Source organism: Callithrix jacchus, chromosome 13, assembly GCF_049354715.1.
Source record: "Callithrix jacchus isolate 240 chromosome 13, calJac240_pri, whole genome shotgun sequence".
Classification (NCBI taxonomy): domain Eukaryota; kingdom Metazoa; phylum Chordata; class Mammalia; order Primates; family Cebidae; genus Callithrix; species Callithrix jacchus.
In genome coordinates this window covers 96,719,039-96,735,709 of record NC_133514.1, presented here as the reverse complement: position 1 = coordinate 96,735,709, position 16,671 = coordinate 96,719,039, and the positions used below count along the sequence as shown (strand labels likewise).

General features: G+C 39.3%; 1 protein-coding gene across 5 annotated transcripts in view; it reads right to left on the bottom strand.

Annotated features, from left to right (window-relative positions):
* The window catches only part of DCC (DCC netrin 1 receptor), a 1,205,330-nt gene that overhangs the window by 7,886 nt on the left and 1,180,773 nt on the right, over nt 1-16,671 (bottom strand). For all 5 annotated transcript variants that reach the window (XM_002757246.7, XM_008979838.5, XM_035271116.3 and 2 more), the window contains exon 28: nt 1,166-1,308. In XM_002757246.7, the coding sequence (XP_002757292.2) occupies nt 1,166-1,308 (143 nt within the window). The remainder of the gene's footprint in view (nt 1-1,165; nt 1,309-16,671) is intronic.

Genomic DNA, 16,671 nt, shown 5'->3' with positions numbered 1-16,671 from the left:
TTTTAAATGTTTTCTCTTGAATTATATTCAGAAACAACTATACTATAAATAGTGCCTTTAGGTGACATCTTTTTAAATCTCCTTTACCGTGCATTTTTGGGATAAACATTTCTTCTCTTAAAATTCTGATTTTTTTTCTTTTCTCCGTTGATGTTCCTTCTTAGTTTTCTAATTGGAACCCTCTGTAGCTTATGTGCTTAGTAAAACTTTTTCTGTCATTAAATAACTAAACTTTCCCCTCTTGTTTTCTAAATATGTCATTTCCTTTTTATATTTCTTAAACTCCTTCAGGTTTTTTATTTTGTTCTTTCTTCTTTGCAATCCTATATTTCTAGGCTATTGTATGATTTCAATAAGATGTATAAAAACTTCAAAAAACCCCTCATAATAGAGCTTTCTGTCACTATATTTTTTAATTTTAAAGAATAATTGTGTAAGTTGTTGTAGTAATGTGCACCTGTAGTTTAGCTACTTGGGAAGCTGAGGCAGAAAAACTGCTTGAGCTAAGGAGTTCAGGGCTGTAGTGTACCATGATTGTGTCTGTGAATAGCCACTGCACTCCAGCCTGTACCACACAGTAAGATGAAGTCTCTTAAAGAAAAAAAAAAAGAAGAAGAGCTATATCATATTATTCATTTCCAAGAATGCCAAGGTATAATATATGAGGAAATACATACATACATATATATGTATGTGTATATATATATATATATATATATATATATATATTTTCTAATCATATCTCTGAGAAAATACGTTGGCATTCTTGGAAAATATATATATATATTCTTGGAAATAAATACACACACACACACACACACACACACATGTTCGTTCTTCTGTTTTCCTGTACTTAAATATGAAGAGGAAATACATACATTATATACACACACATATATACATATGCACACAAATATCCATGTATCTGGTCGTATTTCTAAAACTGTCCTTATGAATCAACTTTTTTACATAACTAAGTCTCTGACATAATTTTTTTCACAGCTTTTATTTCATCTTTATATTTAAGCACAGGAAAACAAAAGAACAAACAGTAAGAACAACAATGGCCTGGGGTGAATGAATAGTACTCATTGGTTTAGATCCTATCACACAGCACCAATCAATCCTTCCCTTGACGAAGCATGAATTTTAAAGATGTCCTTACATTGGTTGAATCCTCTGTTGGTTTGTGGCTCTCCTCAGACACTTCAGGGGCTGTTGGCACAGACACAGGAAGCAAAGGGGATCTTGCTTTTCCAGCCAACCCAAGGGAGGCTGTTTTCACATGGGTCTTAGGAAGAGTGGGCCCTGAAATAGAAAACACAGTGTGATGAAAGGAACGTAGAAAACATTCTGCGGAACACTTTCTCAAGTATATATGCCATATCCAGAGGATTGGCATTGATTTTAGGTTATTGTTCATTCTGTGGTGTAAAGATGAATTCTGACACAATGAATGAGGTCATTTTATATCTCCTAAATAGAAGACAAATTCTGATTAGGCTTCTCCAAATGCAGCTCCACTAGCCATATGTAATTGCAAGTAAATTTCAAATCACCTGTGAAAAGTTGCTTGAGAGCTCTGAACTGTTCATCACACCCTATAAAGTGTTAGCCAAGCTTTTTGATGCCAGTCTTGGCTTAGGGCCAGAAAGCCTTGTTCTAAACCATCTAAACAAGCCCTAAGTTGTCTAGCAGAACCAGAGAAGATTTGTGGAGTTAGAAGAGATGGTTGCTCTGGTCTACAAGTGAGCATTAGATGATAGAATAAAATAAAGTCCATCATGGCTAACCAGATAGACTGTCGTTCTTGATTCTATTTTGGAACAAAATAAGATATAATTCTGCTCTAATCTTTATGGCTTTTGTCAATAAAAGACATTCTATTGCTCATGAAAATCATTTGAGGCACTGCTATCTAATAGATATTTTTGTCTACTATAAATAAGCACTGCCTTTTTGGAGGGAACTGAAATTTGCCTTATAAATCCTGCTTAGCTTGTAGCATGAATACAATTTTGTCCCTATAGCCTAAAATAAAACTTTATAAAGGCTTATTGAATCAGCTAGTACACCTCCCATAACTAAGGGGTTTTGTCATTCTCAGCATTGTAACCAAGAGTTCAATAGAAAAGGTATTAGAGAAAGCCATGAAAAGGCAGTGGCCTGAGTTCTCTTCTGTCATGAGAGATGTCATTTTAGTCCTAATGGTTCGAATGTGGTCCTATATTTTGCTAAGAAAAAGTTGTTTGGGCTACACTTTGGAAAACAGAATTCTAGTTAATAAAGCTCAGAGGTTACTCCACAATCAGTTATGCAAATAGGAGTCATCTGTTTATTGGGAAGGAAACAATGGAAATAATAAATAAATCTAATAAATCAGCAATCTGCCAGGCGCTGGTCACTAGAAATGATAAATCCTGACATAAGCATCTTTCCTTACCATGACCTAACGTGAAATTTCTTCATATTTATACTTTTTACTCTTAAACTTTAGTGATCAAAAGTGTGTAATTCAAGTGATTTATGATACAAGGGTGATATTATCTTCATGGTACCTCAGACGAGAAGTGAAATGAAATGTGAATTGTTTCTTTAAGAGTGAAAATAATATTTACTGAATGCCTACAAAGGTCTAGATCTATGCCAAGCATTTTAATTTCATCTGGGGCAAAATAACATGGTAAGGGAGAATTGAGGATTTACAGTAAGTCTAGTGTGCATTCAGAGCTGTGCAATTTCTTGTCAACTAAACATGTCTTGGCCTATTTTTCATCTGTAAAATAGGAAAGATACTAGTCATTTGTTAGGATTAAATGAGATTATGTATTTAAAGTGGCTGATACCTAGTAACTTGTTCAAAGAGAGTTAACTATTCATGCTGTGAAAAGTTGCCTGGAAGCTCTGGAATGTGATGGACAGTCCAGAGCCTATGAAATGTCAGGCAAGCTTATTTGGTGCCAATAATAGTTATCAAAAGCAGGCTATTTTTAATATTAATCACTGTATATTGTTATTATATATTAATATTTTTCCAAACAATCCTGCTAAGTATTCTTATTCTTGGTTCACATATGGAGGTGCCAAAATGAAGAAAAAATAAGTAACTTGCCTAAGTTCTCACATTTAGAAATGGGCAGGCAGTACAAGAGTCTGCACCAACATCTGTCCAATTCCATGAAGCAAGTGAAGGTTGATCACTAGCTTGTTGACCTAGCCCATCCAATTTATATGGGTTTTTTTGAGGAAGCAATATCAATGAACATAAAATCTACTTCAAGGACTATAAATTTGGGGGTAAAGACTACTTTTTATATCATTGTTTCTCATAACTGACTTGTAATTTAAAGGGAAAAACAAAACTTTAATCAACTCCAGCACTGTTTTTAAATATATACAAACATAAAACTTGCTGTAAGCATCATACCTTATAGTTCTTATGCTATGCTATAAAACAACAACACACTTAAACAGAAAGGGCCTATAAAAAGAGTACAATTTAGATTATAGTCATTAATTTAATATGATAAATGAGATTGTTGGGCTAAAACAAAATTGCCGTATGAATTTGATACTGTTGCTATGTCATGATCATTTTGGGTTTGTCATATATGGCCAGTTTTCATTACGAACATTTTCTAACTCAACAGTATGAAAGATCTCATTCATACAGGGATTGTAATGTCAGGTGATCTTCACTGGATGTGAATGGTTTACCTCTAACTCCCGACATACTGTTTTTTTTTTTTTTTTTTAGCTTCTGCTGGCTAAAACCATGATGTTCCTGATGCCACCTTAATTGTAAACCCAAATAGGAAGGCAGGCTCTAAAACCCTTGGCAGGGTGATTCTATCAAATGGTCTTACAGATACCCCAGCATGTGAAATTCATGTTGGTATTTTAGGTTATTTAAGTAAATGCATACAATTTAAAAAAGAATTCACAAAGTTTAAACACTTAAAAAAGAGGCATGAACCTTGAGAACATATCTACCAACCACGTATTTTGAATTGTGTTGCCTGAATTAAGTTTGTATACACTTCAAGAATGCTTTCAACATTCTGATTAAACCTGAATTCATAATAGTTTTATTGTCACAAAAGCTGTTACTCTTAGCACCTTCCAGGAGCTGGCTCTTATCCTTTCCCATGTTTAACAGAGCAGCTACATTTTGGAAATGAACACTAGTGTCTACATATTTTTTTGCACATATCTTTTACTTATTTTTGTCCTAGACTCCCTTGATCATAAAGCCTATTATTTTACTTTAAATTCTTCATTTTACAAGCATGTTTAAGAAACTTAGCTACTTCTGAAAACTTAAAATTTCATATGTAACCAAACACAGGCAATGGATGTTTAACATATTCTGAAAATCAATTCACTGTGACATAGTTATCCTCATGACAAAGTCAGAGGCACTGGTATAGCTTATTATGTAGGAAATTCAAGTAATGGCCAGTTCATATTCTGTCCTAAGAAACATAAAAGTAAATTTCTTTTAGAATATACCAGACTGTTGTATATAATTCCATAACGTGTACGTCATCACGATTTTTTGGTCAGTTTTACATGCAGAGAAATGAATTCCTAGGCATAGCCTAGGGTTATCACAAAGGAAATATATTCTTATGGCGTATTTTCTTCCCAGGATTCCAAACACGTAGGTGTATTGCACTATGTGTATCATACTGCATCATCCATACTCCTATTATTACAATAGGGCACGACATACCTGAAGAGCGCCATCACTCAAACTCACTAGAAAGTTCATTACAATAATTGATTTTCTCTAGTGCCCAGGCAACAGTTATACATTCAAAATGCACTGAGTGTTGAACAAATGTGCAAGACATGGTGAGCCTCACAAAAGGAATCAAAAACATTGTCTCGGCTCAAAGACCACACAGATGTTTAAACCTCAGATGACTGCCTTTTTTCAAGTAATATTCATAGAATTACAGAAATTTAGAATGCTGGAACCTCAAGCGTCCTTGGAGCTCATCAAATGACCTTCCTTTTATTTTTCGGAAGAGAAAACTGTGGTCCCCGGAGATCAAGAGATCAAGGTAGAATTAATTTCATAAAATTCTAGTATAGGGAAAGAATTTGAACTATCTCCCAGAGTTCATTGTCAGCAGGGTTTGACTGGGATACTTGATGGCCTTAAATATTTTTCTTTCCTTTTCCTGTAAGGGCAATTAAAGAAAAGAGTATAAGGGAAATTTCCCAGGAGAGATTTATTAACAACGAATAAGGCAACTGTGGTCTCAAAATTGCCATTTAGTTAAGGAGAACAAATGTTTTAAAAGCAAGATTTCCACAAAAACATCATTTGTTCAAAGGCAGACACCATGTTTGTGGTTGTCTCCATCCTTTCATGATGTATTTGTGTAGATTCAGCGTTCCCTATTTCAAGCCTGTGCGCTGGTGAATCCTGGGTCCTTATAAGCTCGCCAAGTGTGCTTTTTCCTTTACTTAAGTACTTGTAGCTCACCAAGCATAAATAGCTTCTTTCTTGATTTTCTGGTCTGCATCCCTGTTCTTTTGTGGGGCTGAGACATGGCTTTAATCTTTCACTTGTGCCTAAGACCTGATCAGTCACCTTCTCATGTATCTAAATTCTCAATCCATCTTCTACAGCATTTAAACCAAGTAATCAGTTTTATATAAAATAATCAGTCTCCTGGTTTGGACTATGTTCAAATAACAAAGCAATGTGGTCATCAGGCATTTGGATTAGTGAGTGAGGCCTGGGGCTTGATTGAATCCAAACAGGATACTGAACACCATGTTGCAGCCTCTCACTTGCTGATGTACTGCTACTATTGGGAAACCTTTTGTCCTAATCCCGATCTGTTCCTCCATATTAAACCTTCCTAGATTTCAATTACTTTGATATTGAAATAGGTCATTGTCACACTTCCTGGGAGACTAACTGTTTTTTTCTACAATGCCTGCAGAAGCCAGGTTAAAAGCCAACTTTGTTTATGCATCCCTGGCCTCACCCATTCTTGGTTACTCCTTCTTGATAAAGGACTGCCTTGAGGCATGAGAGCCTTTGATGTGCCTGGCACTGTTTTGACTCTCTGGAAGAGAGCCACCATTCTACCCAAGAACTAATGGAAATTACTGCAATTAGAAAACAAAACAAACAGAAAACACATCACTTTGGGATATCAAAGTGCTGTTCTTTAATGTCAAGAAATGATAGAATTTTTGATGACTTTTCTATGTTGGTAGATCCAGATTGTAGCTACAGGGAAAGCTTCAAATTTATTTATTCGCTTTGGAGAACACCACTTAACATTGATAATTGGCCTAAACATGAACACTTTTTGTTAAATTTCTATGAGCTCTATCAGAAATGTGTATCAAAGTAAAATAAAAGAGAAAAATTAAAAGAATCTCTTCCATGGCTCCTAGCTGTTAATTTAATATAATTTTAACTTTGGAGTCAGGGCCCTTTGGGATCTCTCCCAAATATGAAAAGTGATTTTCAAAATGTGGAATCAGAAAAGCCCACTTCATCTTGGGAGAGGCAGGTGCTCAAGCCTGAGTGGGAGCTCGTGAGAAGAGGATCAGTACTGGGGCTCTGGGAAATTGGAAGAGTCTCTTCATTTTGCAGGCAGGACTTGAGAGACGAAGGGTTCTCACCCTGAAGTCTAAGCTGATCTATAGTATTATTATTTTTTCCATGACAGTAAACTCTGTGTAATCTATACAATGAATTTGAAGTACTGAATGAGTGCTCAAACAAATATCCAAATATTGAAGAAGCATTCTAGCCTAGGACCCCATTGTGTGACCTTAGGTTCAATGGTCTAATTTCTTTGGATTTGGGGTCTTTATATCTATAAATGTAAAAAATTTAATTTTTAAGTTATTAGCTATGAAAATTTCACGAGGAAGGATAATATAGCTATTCTACCTGTACTTAATTTTACATTTGGACTTTCTGCTTCTCCTTAAGACTTAAGAAGAATTAGTTGATAATTGACTCCAAAGGAATCTCCAACAAGTTAAAGCTTAACTCAAATTGCAATAATTGAGTTTTAAACCAGTGCTTTGTAAAAAATAAATGTTGTATCATTTTTTTCCTTAAAATTATTAGTGAAAAGCTATACTAACAATTAAGGTTTTATTGCTTTTGTATTTCAAACAGATATTCTAACTAAAAATAAGTGGTATTATGTTCTAAGTTTAAATGATCCATGGCTAATTGAAAAATTTAAATTGATGAATGCTCAATCTGAAGCCACTGCAGGATTTCCTCTACCCAGGGTGCATATTGGAGAAGTTTCAGGGGACCCTTCTGTGAAACGCTGGCTGTTGATGTGCTAAATAAATGTTCTTACATTGATATACAGCTAATTAAGCGAGCATCGCTTTGGTTTTAATGTTATCTCCTCAGCAGGACATACTAAGAGGGGTAAATAAGAATGGGCTTGAGTTCTGAGATGGGCTAACAGTGTGCATCAGGTGCAGATGAGCAGTCTCAGCAGGAATTTACTGTTTTAAGCTTCATTTTCGCAGTATAGTTATTAAACATTTCATTTACTCATTAGGTACATAATATATGACTGCCAGGTGCAGACTCCTGCTAGCATCTCTCTTCAAAAGGTTTTCCCATGTAAAATGATTTTTTTTTTTTTTTTTTTGGTGAGAAACATTAGGATGGAGCTGAAATGGACTAAAAACCTTATCGGGGTTAGATCAGAGGCCAATACATAGCATAGTTTTGATTTCACTATTAACTCATATCTTCTCCCACTTTTTCCTATTTCCTACTTCATTTTCCATTCCTTTACACTTAAGTATAAAGTTAAAAAGAATGGTTTTGAAGAAGCCTGAGTTCTCATCTCTATTTTGTCTCTGGTCCATTCAGGAATGTCAGACAAAATGAAATGTCCTATCTCTGTCTAGTTTCCATGTGAACCAGAATATTATTCTTAAATATATTTATTATTAAGTAACTGGTCTGTGCTCAGGTTATCTTGGGGTGGATATAGAAGTGTCACATAATCATTTGGACTTGACAGGCAAGCAGTTTTTGAGGCTATGAGAGAAATAAGAAATATGTATGGGGAACTTTGTATAATACTTTACCTTTTGATCTTCAAAAAATGAACAAAGAGAGAGTAGCTGCATTTACTTAGAAACAATAGCCTCAGGCTTCCTCATATGTCATCGAATTTCAAGCTATAAATTTTGTATCAATCTTAAGGCATTTTAGTCTAGCATGTCAATTGTACTTTAAGGGTGATAAACATCTCTAAATGCCACTTCTGGGAAGAGAAACATTGTGTTCTTTTCCAAACCTTCTTATTTCTCCTTAAAAATAAGAGAAACATGTAATCCCAGCACTTTGGGAGGCAGAGGCTGGTGGATCATGAGGTCAAAAGATCAAGACCATCCTGGTCAACATGGTGAAACCCATCTCTACTAAAAATACAAAAAATTAGCTGGGCATGGTGGCACATGCCTGTAATCCCAGCAACTCAGGAGGCTGAGGCAGGAGAATTGCCTGAACCCAGGAGGCGGAGGTTGCGGTGAGCCGAGATTGCGCCATTGCTCTCCAGCCTGGGTAACAAGAGCGAAACGGTCTCAAAAAAGTAAATAAATAAATAAATAAATAAGAGAAACAACCTATTTGCCTACTGGGGACATGCTGATAAGGTGCCCTGCTCCCCTCCCTGCTCCTTTCTTCTTCTCTCATTGTAAGACAGGGCTACTCTGAGTCACAAGTATCCTGGCTTTCATTGGGCCACCTGTCTGTGAAAAGTGAGGGGAGAGGATTAATGTACTAATGATCACTACTCACATTTTTAAACCTACTTGGGCTTGACATCGGGCACTGACATTGAAGACTTTCTGTCCTTAAACTTCACAAGGGTTGCATTTGTTAAGCAAACAAGGCAAGGCCTGACTCCAGGAGTCCAGCCACTTTGATATTGTCTGTTCCTGTTTCCTTTTTTTGTTTGTTTGTTTTTTGAGACGGAGTTTTGCTCTCGTTACCCAGGCTGGAGTGCAATGGCGCGATCTCGGCTCACCGCAACCTCCGCCTCCTGGGTTCAGGCAATTCTCCTGCCTCAGCCTCCTGAGTAGCTGGGATTACAGGCACGCGCCACCATGCCCAGCTAATTTTTTGTATCTTTAGTAGAGACGGGGTTTCACCATGTTGACCAGGATGGTCTCGATCTCTTGACCTCGTGATCCACCCGCCTCGGCCTCCCAAAGTTCCAGTTTTCTTTTCTTTTCTTTTTTTTTGAGACGGAGTTTCTCTTGTTACCCAGCCTGTAGTGCAATGGCGCATTCTCGGCTCACCGCAACCTCCGCCTCCTGGGTTCAAACGATTCTCCTGTCTCAGCCTCCCAAGTAGCTGGGACTACAGGCATGTGCCACCATGCCTGTCTAATTTTTTTTTGTATTTAGTAGAAACGGGGTTTCACTATGTTGGCCAGGATGGTCTCGATCTCTTGACCTCGTGATCCACCCACCTTGGCCTCCCAAAGTGCTGGGATTACAGGCGTGAGCCACCGCGCCCAGCCCTGTCTGTTCCAGTTTACAGCCATCAAGCCCAATAGTCTTGTAGTCAGGGCGGGAGGAAGAGGTCTTCTACCTACTGCTACCATTTTCCAAAAGGCTATAATTCTCTGGAATCCTTGATTCCCATTTGGTTATAAATACCTTGTCAGTATGATTTTTATAAATTGGAATCTAGAGAGAGAATGGGTAAAATTTGGTACCCTCTGTCCTACCTACAGGTACATAAACTACAATAAAACACCTTTTCATGCATTTTCTTATATGTTCTTTCTAAAATTTTTATTTATTATACTTTAAGTTCTGGGGTACATGTGCAGAACGTGTAGGTTTGTTACATAGGTACACACGTGCCATGGTGGTTTGCTGCATCCATCACCCTGTCATCTACATTAGGTATTTCTCCTAATGCTATCCCTCCCCAATACCCCCTCACCCTGCTATCCCTACCCTAGCACCATACCCCGACAGGCCCCAGTGAGTGATGTATCCCTCCCTGTGTCCATGTGTTCTCATTGTTCAACTCCCACTTCTGAGAATACGTGGTGTTTGGTTTCTGTTCTTGTGTCAGTTGGCTGAGAATGATGGATTCCAGCTTCATCCATGTCACTGCAAAGAACATGAATTCATCCTTTTTTTGGCTGCATAGTATTCCATGGTGTATATGTGCCACATTGTCTTTATCTGATCTATTACTGATGGGCATCTGGGTTGGTTCTAAGTGTTTGTTGTGAACAGTGCCATAATAAATATACGTGTGCACGTGTCTTTATAACAGAATGATTTATAATTCTTTTAGGTGTATACCCAGTAATGGGATTGCTGGGTCAAATGGAATTTCTAGTTCTACTTTCTTTTGCTGTGCAGATGCTCTTTAGTTTAATTAGATCCCATTTGTCTATTTTGGCTATTGTTGCCATTGCTTTTGGTGTTTTAGACATGAAGTCCTTGCTGATGTCTATGTCCTGAATGGTATTTCCTAGGTTTTCTTGTAGGGTTTTTATGGTGTTAGGTCTTAGGTTTAAATCTTTAATCCATCTGGAATTAATTTTTGTATAAGGTGTCAGGAAAAGATCCAGTTTCATCTTCCTGCATATAGCTAGCCACTTTTCCAAACATCATTTATTAAATAGGGAATCCTTTCCCCATTGCTTATTTTTGTCAGGTTTGTCAAAGATCAGATGGTTGTAGATGTGTGACATTGTTTCTGAGGCCTCTGTTATTTTCCATTGGTCTATATCTCTGTTTTGGTACCAGTACCATGTTGTTTTGATTACTGTAGCCTTGTAACCCCCACAAACTGCAGTACTGAGCCTGGAGAGAGAAGTCACTTGGCAGATGCCACTTGTCAGGACAGTATGTGAGTGTCTGGAGACAGCATAGCTGACCCCAACCCCCCAGCACTGAGGACCCCTCCAGGCTCCTCTCTCCTGGAAGTGCTACAGATGCCCCCATGCCCCATGGTTGATGACACCACCGTCTCTTGCCTAACCATGGGCCCAAGTTTCTGTGGCTGGTTTCAGGGCCTCTTGTCCCTGCTACCCAGCATAGACACACCTCACAGCTGCTTTGCCATGCAGAGCCCTGGCCCCTGGGGACACTTAAGCCCCCCACAGTCCTCCAGGTCCTCCAGCTCTGTCAGATGGAGGGCCCTCAGGGGTGTGACCTGGACCTGGATCCCACTTGTAGGCCTGATGGCTGGCAGTAGTGTGTGCTCTGGGAATAAACAGCAGCCCTAGCCCCGGAGGGATCCCTGCACCTAGGAGTCCTCCCGACACCAGCCTAAATCCTGACAGTGGGGTCTGCCCTCTGAGATGGGGAGCCCCTAGTCCTTTACGGTTGGCTGCTAGGGCCTGTGCTCCAAAGCAACAGGCAGGGGCAGCCGGCAGCTGCCTACCCACCCTGGTCTTCACAGCAGGTTGCACAGGGTACTGGGTCTCTTCTATCTTGATGGAGAAGAGGGGTTCCTGCCCAGAATCATACAACACAGCAAATAGCCTAGAGTGCTTTCCTTCCTTTTTTTTGGTTGGGATCAAGGGTTCTTTCTTTGAGATTTAAGTTTTTATTTTTGAGGGGTAATGACCTTCAAGTAAAACAGTAAAAGCAAGAGTGAAGGTACTTTGGAACCACTAACACCTCTGCACAGGGCAGTTAGCCAGCTCAAGTTCTTTTTCAAAAGGGACTTGGCTGGTGGTTTGAGTACCCACCCCTTCGCCTCACAGACAAGGCAGCTGGCTCAGTCTGGGGAGTCTGCCCAGGGCAGTGGTGGAGCTGGGCCTTGAACCCCAGTCTGTACCTAAAAAACTAAGGGAAATTGATCATTCTCAAAGGAGCAATGGTGACAACATCCCTGCACTCCTGGGTCCTGGTCTTACAGTGCCCAAGGCATGGCATGGTGGCAGCTGAACCCTCCCCCACTGGGTGACACTGGGAGTAGAGGTGGCCTCTGTTTAGGAGTGTGGTCAGACCACACAGCCAAATTGCTCCTCAACCCTAGACAAATCCTTTGACCATGAGGGAGGTGCTGTTAGCTGGACAGCCCTTCTGGGTTTCAGAGACTGGTGTTGGCTCCAGACTGATCTCATCTCCATTGCCTTAATGACAGATGGCCCAGGAGTACCCATGCATAGCAGCTGTGGGGTGTGGGCATCTTCAGATGTTCTGGTAAAATTGTGAGATTAGCTGTATGAAGGAAACCAGTCGGAGGAAAGGAAGTTTTCAGGATGGCGAGATTTGATTCAGACACAGTGCACGTGCTGCTAGGGCTGTCACTGGGCAGTGGCCTTTATGGAGAGTGGTACCAGCCCCTCAGTCCATCCAGGATATTTAGAAACACTTAGTCTCTGGTCCCAGAGGATGGCTTCTCAGGGCATGCCACAAGTTAAAGGTCACCTGCCTGGAAGATGAATGAGAAAGCTGCCCATTCTCAAGACCCATCTGCGTAGGGAGGGTCACAGAGGCAGGATATAAGCCACACTGTTGCATTCTCGAATAAGTCATGAAAATGGGGCCAGAGAGGGAGTCTGGACATCAGGGACTTCTGCCCACAGCACATGGCACCTGCAGCTGCCCAGCCTGTCCACATGCTGGGGCCCAGCACAGCCCCTGAAGCCACATGGGACAGTGGGCCTTGTTCACTATAGCCACAGGGGCATGAAAGGGATATTTTGCATTGCAGAGATTTTATATATATATTGTTTATAATGAGCCATTCTCAATAAATTCTCACTGCAAAAAAAAAACAAAAGTCAGGTAGCATGATGTCTTCAGTTTTGTTTTCCTTTGCTCAGAATTGTCTGGGCTATGCAGACTTATTTTTGGTTCCATCTGAAGGTTAAGGTTTTTTTTTTTTCCAATTCTGTGAAAAAAGTCAATGGTAGCTTGATGGGGATAGCATTGAATCTAGAAATTACTTTGGGCAGGATGGCCATTTTCATGATATTAATTATTTATAACCATGAGCATGGAAGATTTTTCCATCTGTTTGTGTCCTCTCTTATTTCCTTGAGCAGTGGTTTGCAGTTCTCCTTGAAGAGGTCCTTCACATCCCTTGTTAGTTATATTCCTAGGTATTCTATTCTCTTTGTAGCAATTGTGAATGGAATGGAAGTTCACTCATGACTTTGCTCTCTTCTTTTTATTCGTGTATAGGAATGCTTGTGATTTTTGCACATTGATTTTGTATCCTGAGACTTTGCTGAAATTGCTTATCAGTTTAAGGAGATTTTGGGCTGAGATGATGGGTTCTTCTAAATATACAGTCATGTCATCTGCAAATACAGACCATTTGACTACCTCCTTTCCTCCCTAATTGAATACACTTTATTTCTTTTTCTTACCTATTGCCCTGGCCAGAACTTCCAATACTCTGTTGAATAGAAGCAGTGAGAGAGGGCATCCTTGTCTTCTGTCAGTTTTCCTTCCTTCCTTCCTTCCTTCCTTCCTTCCTTCCTTCCTTCCTTCCTTCCTTCCTTCCTTCCTTCCTTTTTCTTTCTTTCTTTCTTTCTTTCTCTTTCTTCTTTCTTTCTTTCTTTCTTTCTTTCTTTCTTTCTTTCTTTCTTTCTTTCTTTCTTTCTTTCTTTCTTTCTTTCTTTCTTTCTTCTTTCTTTCTTTTCTTTTCTTTTCTTGACAGAGTCTTGCTCTGTCTCCAGGTACTAGGCTGGAGTGCAGTGGCACAATCTCAGCTCACTGCAATCTCCACCTCCTGGGTTCAATCAATTCTCCTGCCTCAGCCTCCTGAGTAGCTGGGACTACAGGCACGCACCACCACGCACAGCTAATTTTTGTATTTTTTAGTAGAGATGGGGTTTAACCATGTTGGCCAGGGTGGTCTCGATCTCTTGACCTCGTGATCCACCAGCCTTGGCCTCCCAAAGTGCTGGGATTACAGGTGAGCCACCGCGCCCGGCCATTTTTCAAAGGGAATGCTGCCAGCTTTTGCCAACTCAGTATGATATTGGCTGTGGGTCTGTCATAAATAGCTCTTATTATTTTGAGGTACATGCCATTGATACCTAGTTTATTGAGAATTTTTAGCATAAAGGGCTGTTGAATTTTGTCAAAGGCATTTTCTGCATCTTTTGAGATAATCATGTGGGTTTTTGTCTTTGGATCTGTTTATGTGATGGATTACATTTATAGACATGCATATGTTGAACCATCCTTGCATCCCAGGGATGAAGCTGACTTGATTGTGATGGATAAACTTTTTGATCTGCTGTTGGATTTGGTTTGCCATTATCTTTTTTTTTTTTTTTTTTTCTTTGAGACAGAGTTTTGTTCTTGTTACCCAGGCTGGAGTGCAATGGCGTGATCTTGGCTCACCACAACCTCCACCTCCTGGGTTCAGGCACTTCTCCTGCCTCAGTCTCCTGAGTAGCTTAGATTACAGGCACACGCCACCATGCCCAGCTAATTTTTTGTATTTTTAGTAGAGACAGGGTTTCACCATGTTGACCAGGATGGTCTCGATCTCTTGACCTTGTGATCTACCTGCCTCGGCCTCCCGGTTTGCCATTATCTTATTGAGGATTTTTGCATCAATGTTCATCATAAATATTGGACTGACATTTTCCTTTTTAGTTGTGTCTCTGCTGGGTTTTGGTATCAGGATGATGCTGGTCTCATGAGTTAGAGAGAATTCCCTCTTTTTGTACTGTTTGGAATAGTTTCTTTGTACCTCTGGTAGAATTCTGCTGTGAACCCATCTGGTCCTGGACTTTTATTGGTTGGTACGCTATTTATTGCGCCTCAATTTCAGATCATGTTATTGTTCTATTCAGGGATTCAACTTCTTCCTGTTTAGTCTTGTGAGGGTGTAAGTGTCCAAGAATTTATCCATTTCTTCTAGATTTACTGGTTTATTTGCATAGAGGTTTTTGTAGTAATCTCTGATCATAGTTTGTATTTCTGTGGGATCACCCCTTTAGCAGTTTGTATTGCGTCTATTTGAGTCTTCTCTCTTTTATTAGTCTGGTTAGTGGTCTATATATTTTGTTGATCTTTTCAAAAAATCATCCCCTGGATTAACTGACTTTTTGAAGGGTTTTTATTTTGTGTGTGTGTCTTTATCTTCTTCAGTTCTGCTGTTAGTTATTTATTGTCTTCTGCTATCTTTTGAATTTGTTTGATCTTGCTCCTCTAGTTCTCTTAATCATGACATTAGGGTGTCAATGATAGATCTTTCCTCACTTTTCTTGTGGGCATTTAGTACTATAAATTTCCCCCTACACACTGCTTCACATGTGTCCCAGAAATTGTTATGTTGCATCTTCATTCTCATTAGTTTCAAAGAGCATCTTTATTTCTGCCTTCATTTCTTTATTTATCCAGTAGTCATTCAGGAGCAGGTTCTTCAGTTTCCTTGTAGTTGTGTGGTTCTGAGTGAGTCTTTTGTTTTTTTAATTTATTTATTTAACTTTAGGTGCATACTATATCTGGCATTTCTCCCCATGTTAACCCTCCCCACCCTCCCCTCCCTCCCCAACCCCCGCTATCTCTCCCCTACCCAACCCCACAACTGCTCCCAGTGTGTGATGGTCCTCTCCCTGAGTCCATGTGTTCTCATTGTTCAACATCCACCTATGAATGAGAACATGCAGTGTTGGGCTTTCCGTTCTTTTGTCAGTTTGCTGAGAATGATGGTTTCCAGATTCATCTAAGTCCCCACAAAGGACATGAATTCATCATTTTTTTTATGGTTGCATAGTATTCCATGGTATATATGTACCACATTTTCTTTGTCCAGTCTATTATTTATGGACATTTGGGTTGGTTCCAGGTCTTTGCTATTGTACACAGGGCTACAGTGAACATACGTGTGCATGTGTCTTTATAGTAGAATGATTTATAGTTCTTTGGGTATATGCCCAGTAATGGGATTGCTGGGTCAAATGGAATATTCCTAGATCCTTGAGAAATTGCCACACTGTCTTCCACAGTGGTTGAACTAATTTACACTCCCACCAACTGTGTAAGGATGTTCCTATTTCTCCACATCCTTTCCAGCATCTCTTGTCTCCAGATTTTTTAATGATTGCCATTCTAACTGGCGTGAGATGATATCTCAATGTGGTTTTCATTTGCATTTCTCTAATGACCAGTGACGATGAGCATTTTTTCATATATTTGTTGGCCTCATATATGTCTTCTTTTGTAAAGTATCTGTTCATATCCTTTGCCCACTTTTGAATGGGATTGTTTGTTTTTTTCTTGTATATGTATTTTAGTTCTTTGTAGATTCTAGATGTTAGCCCTTTGTGAGATGGGAAGGTTGCAAAATTTTTTTCCCATTCTGTTGGTTGCAGATTCACTCTAATGATGATTTCTGTTGCTGTACAGAAGCTCTGAATTTTAATTAAATATCATTTGTCTATCTTGCCTTTTATTGCCATTGCTTTTGGTGTTTTAGTCATGAAGTCCTTGCCTATGCCTATGTCCTGGATGGTTTTGCTCATGTTTTCTTTTAGTGTTTTTATGGTGTTAGGTTTTATGTTTAAATCTTTAATCCATTTGGAGTTAATTTTAGCATAAGGTGACAGGTAGGGGTCCAGTTTCTGCCTTCTGCACATTGCTAGCCAGTTTTCCCAACACTGTTTATTAAACATAGAGTCCTTTCCCCATTGC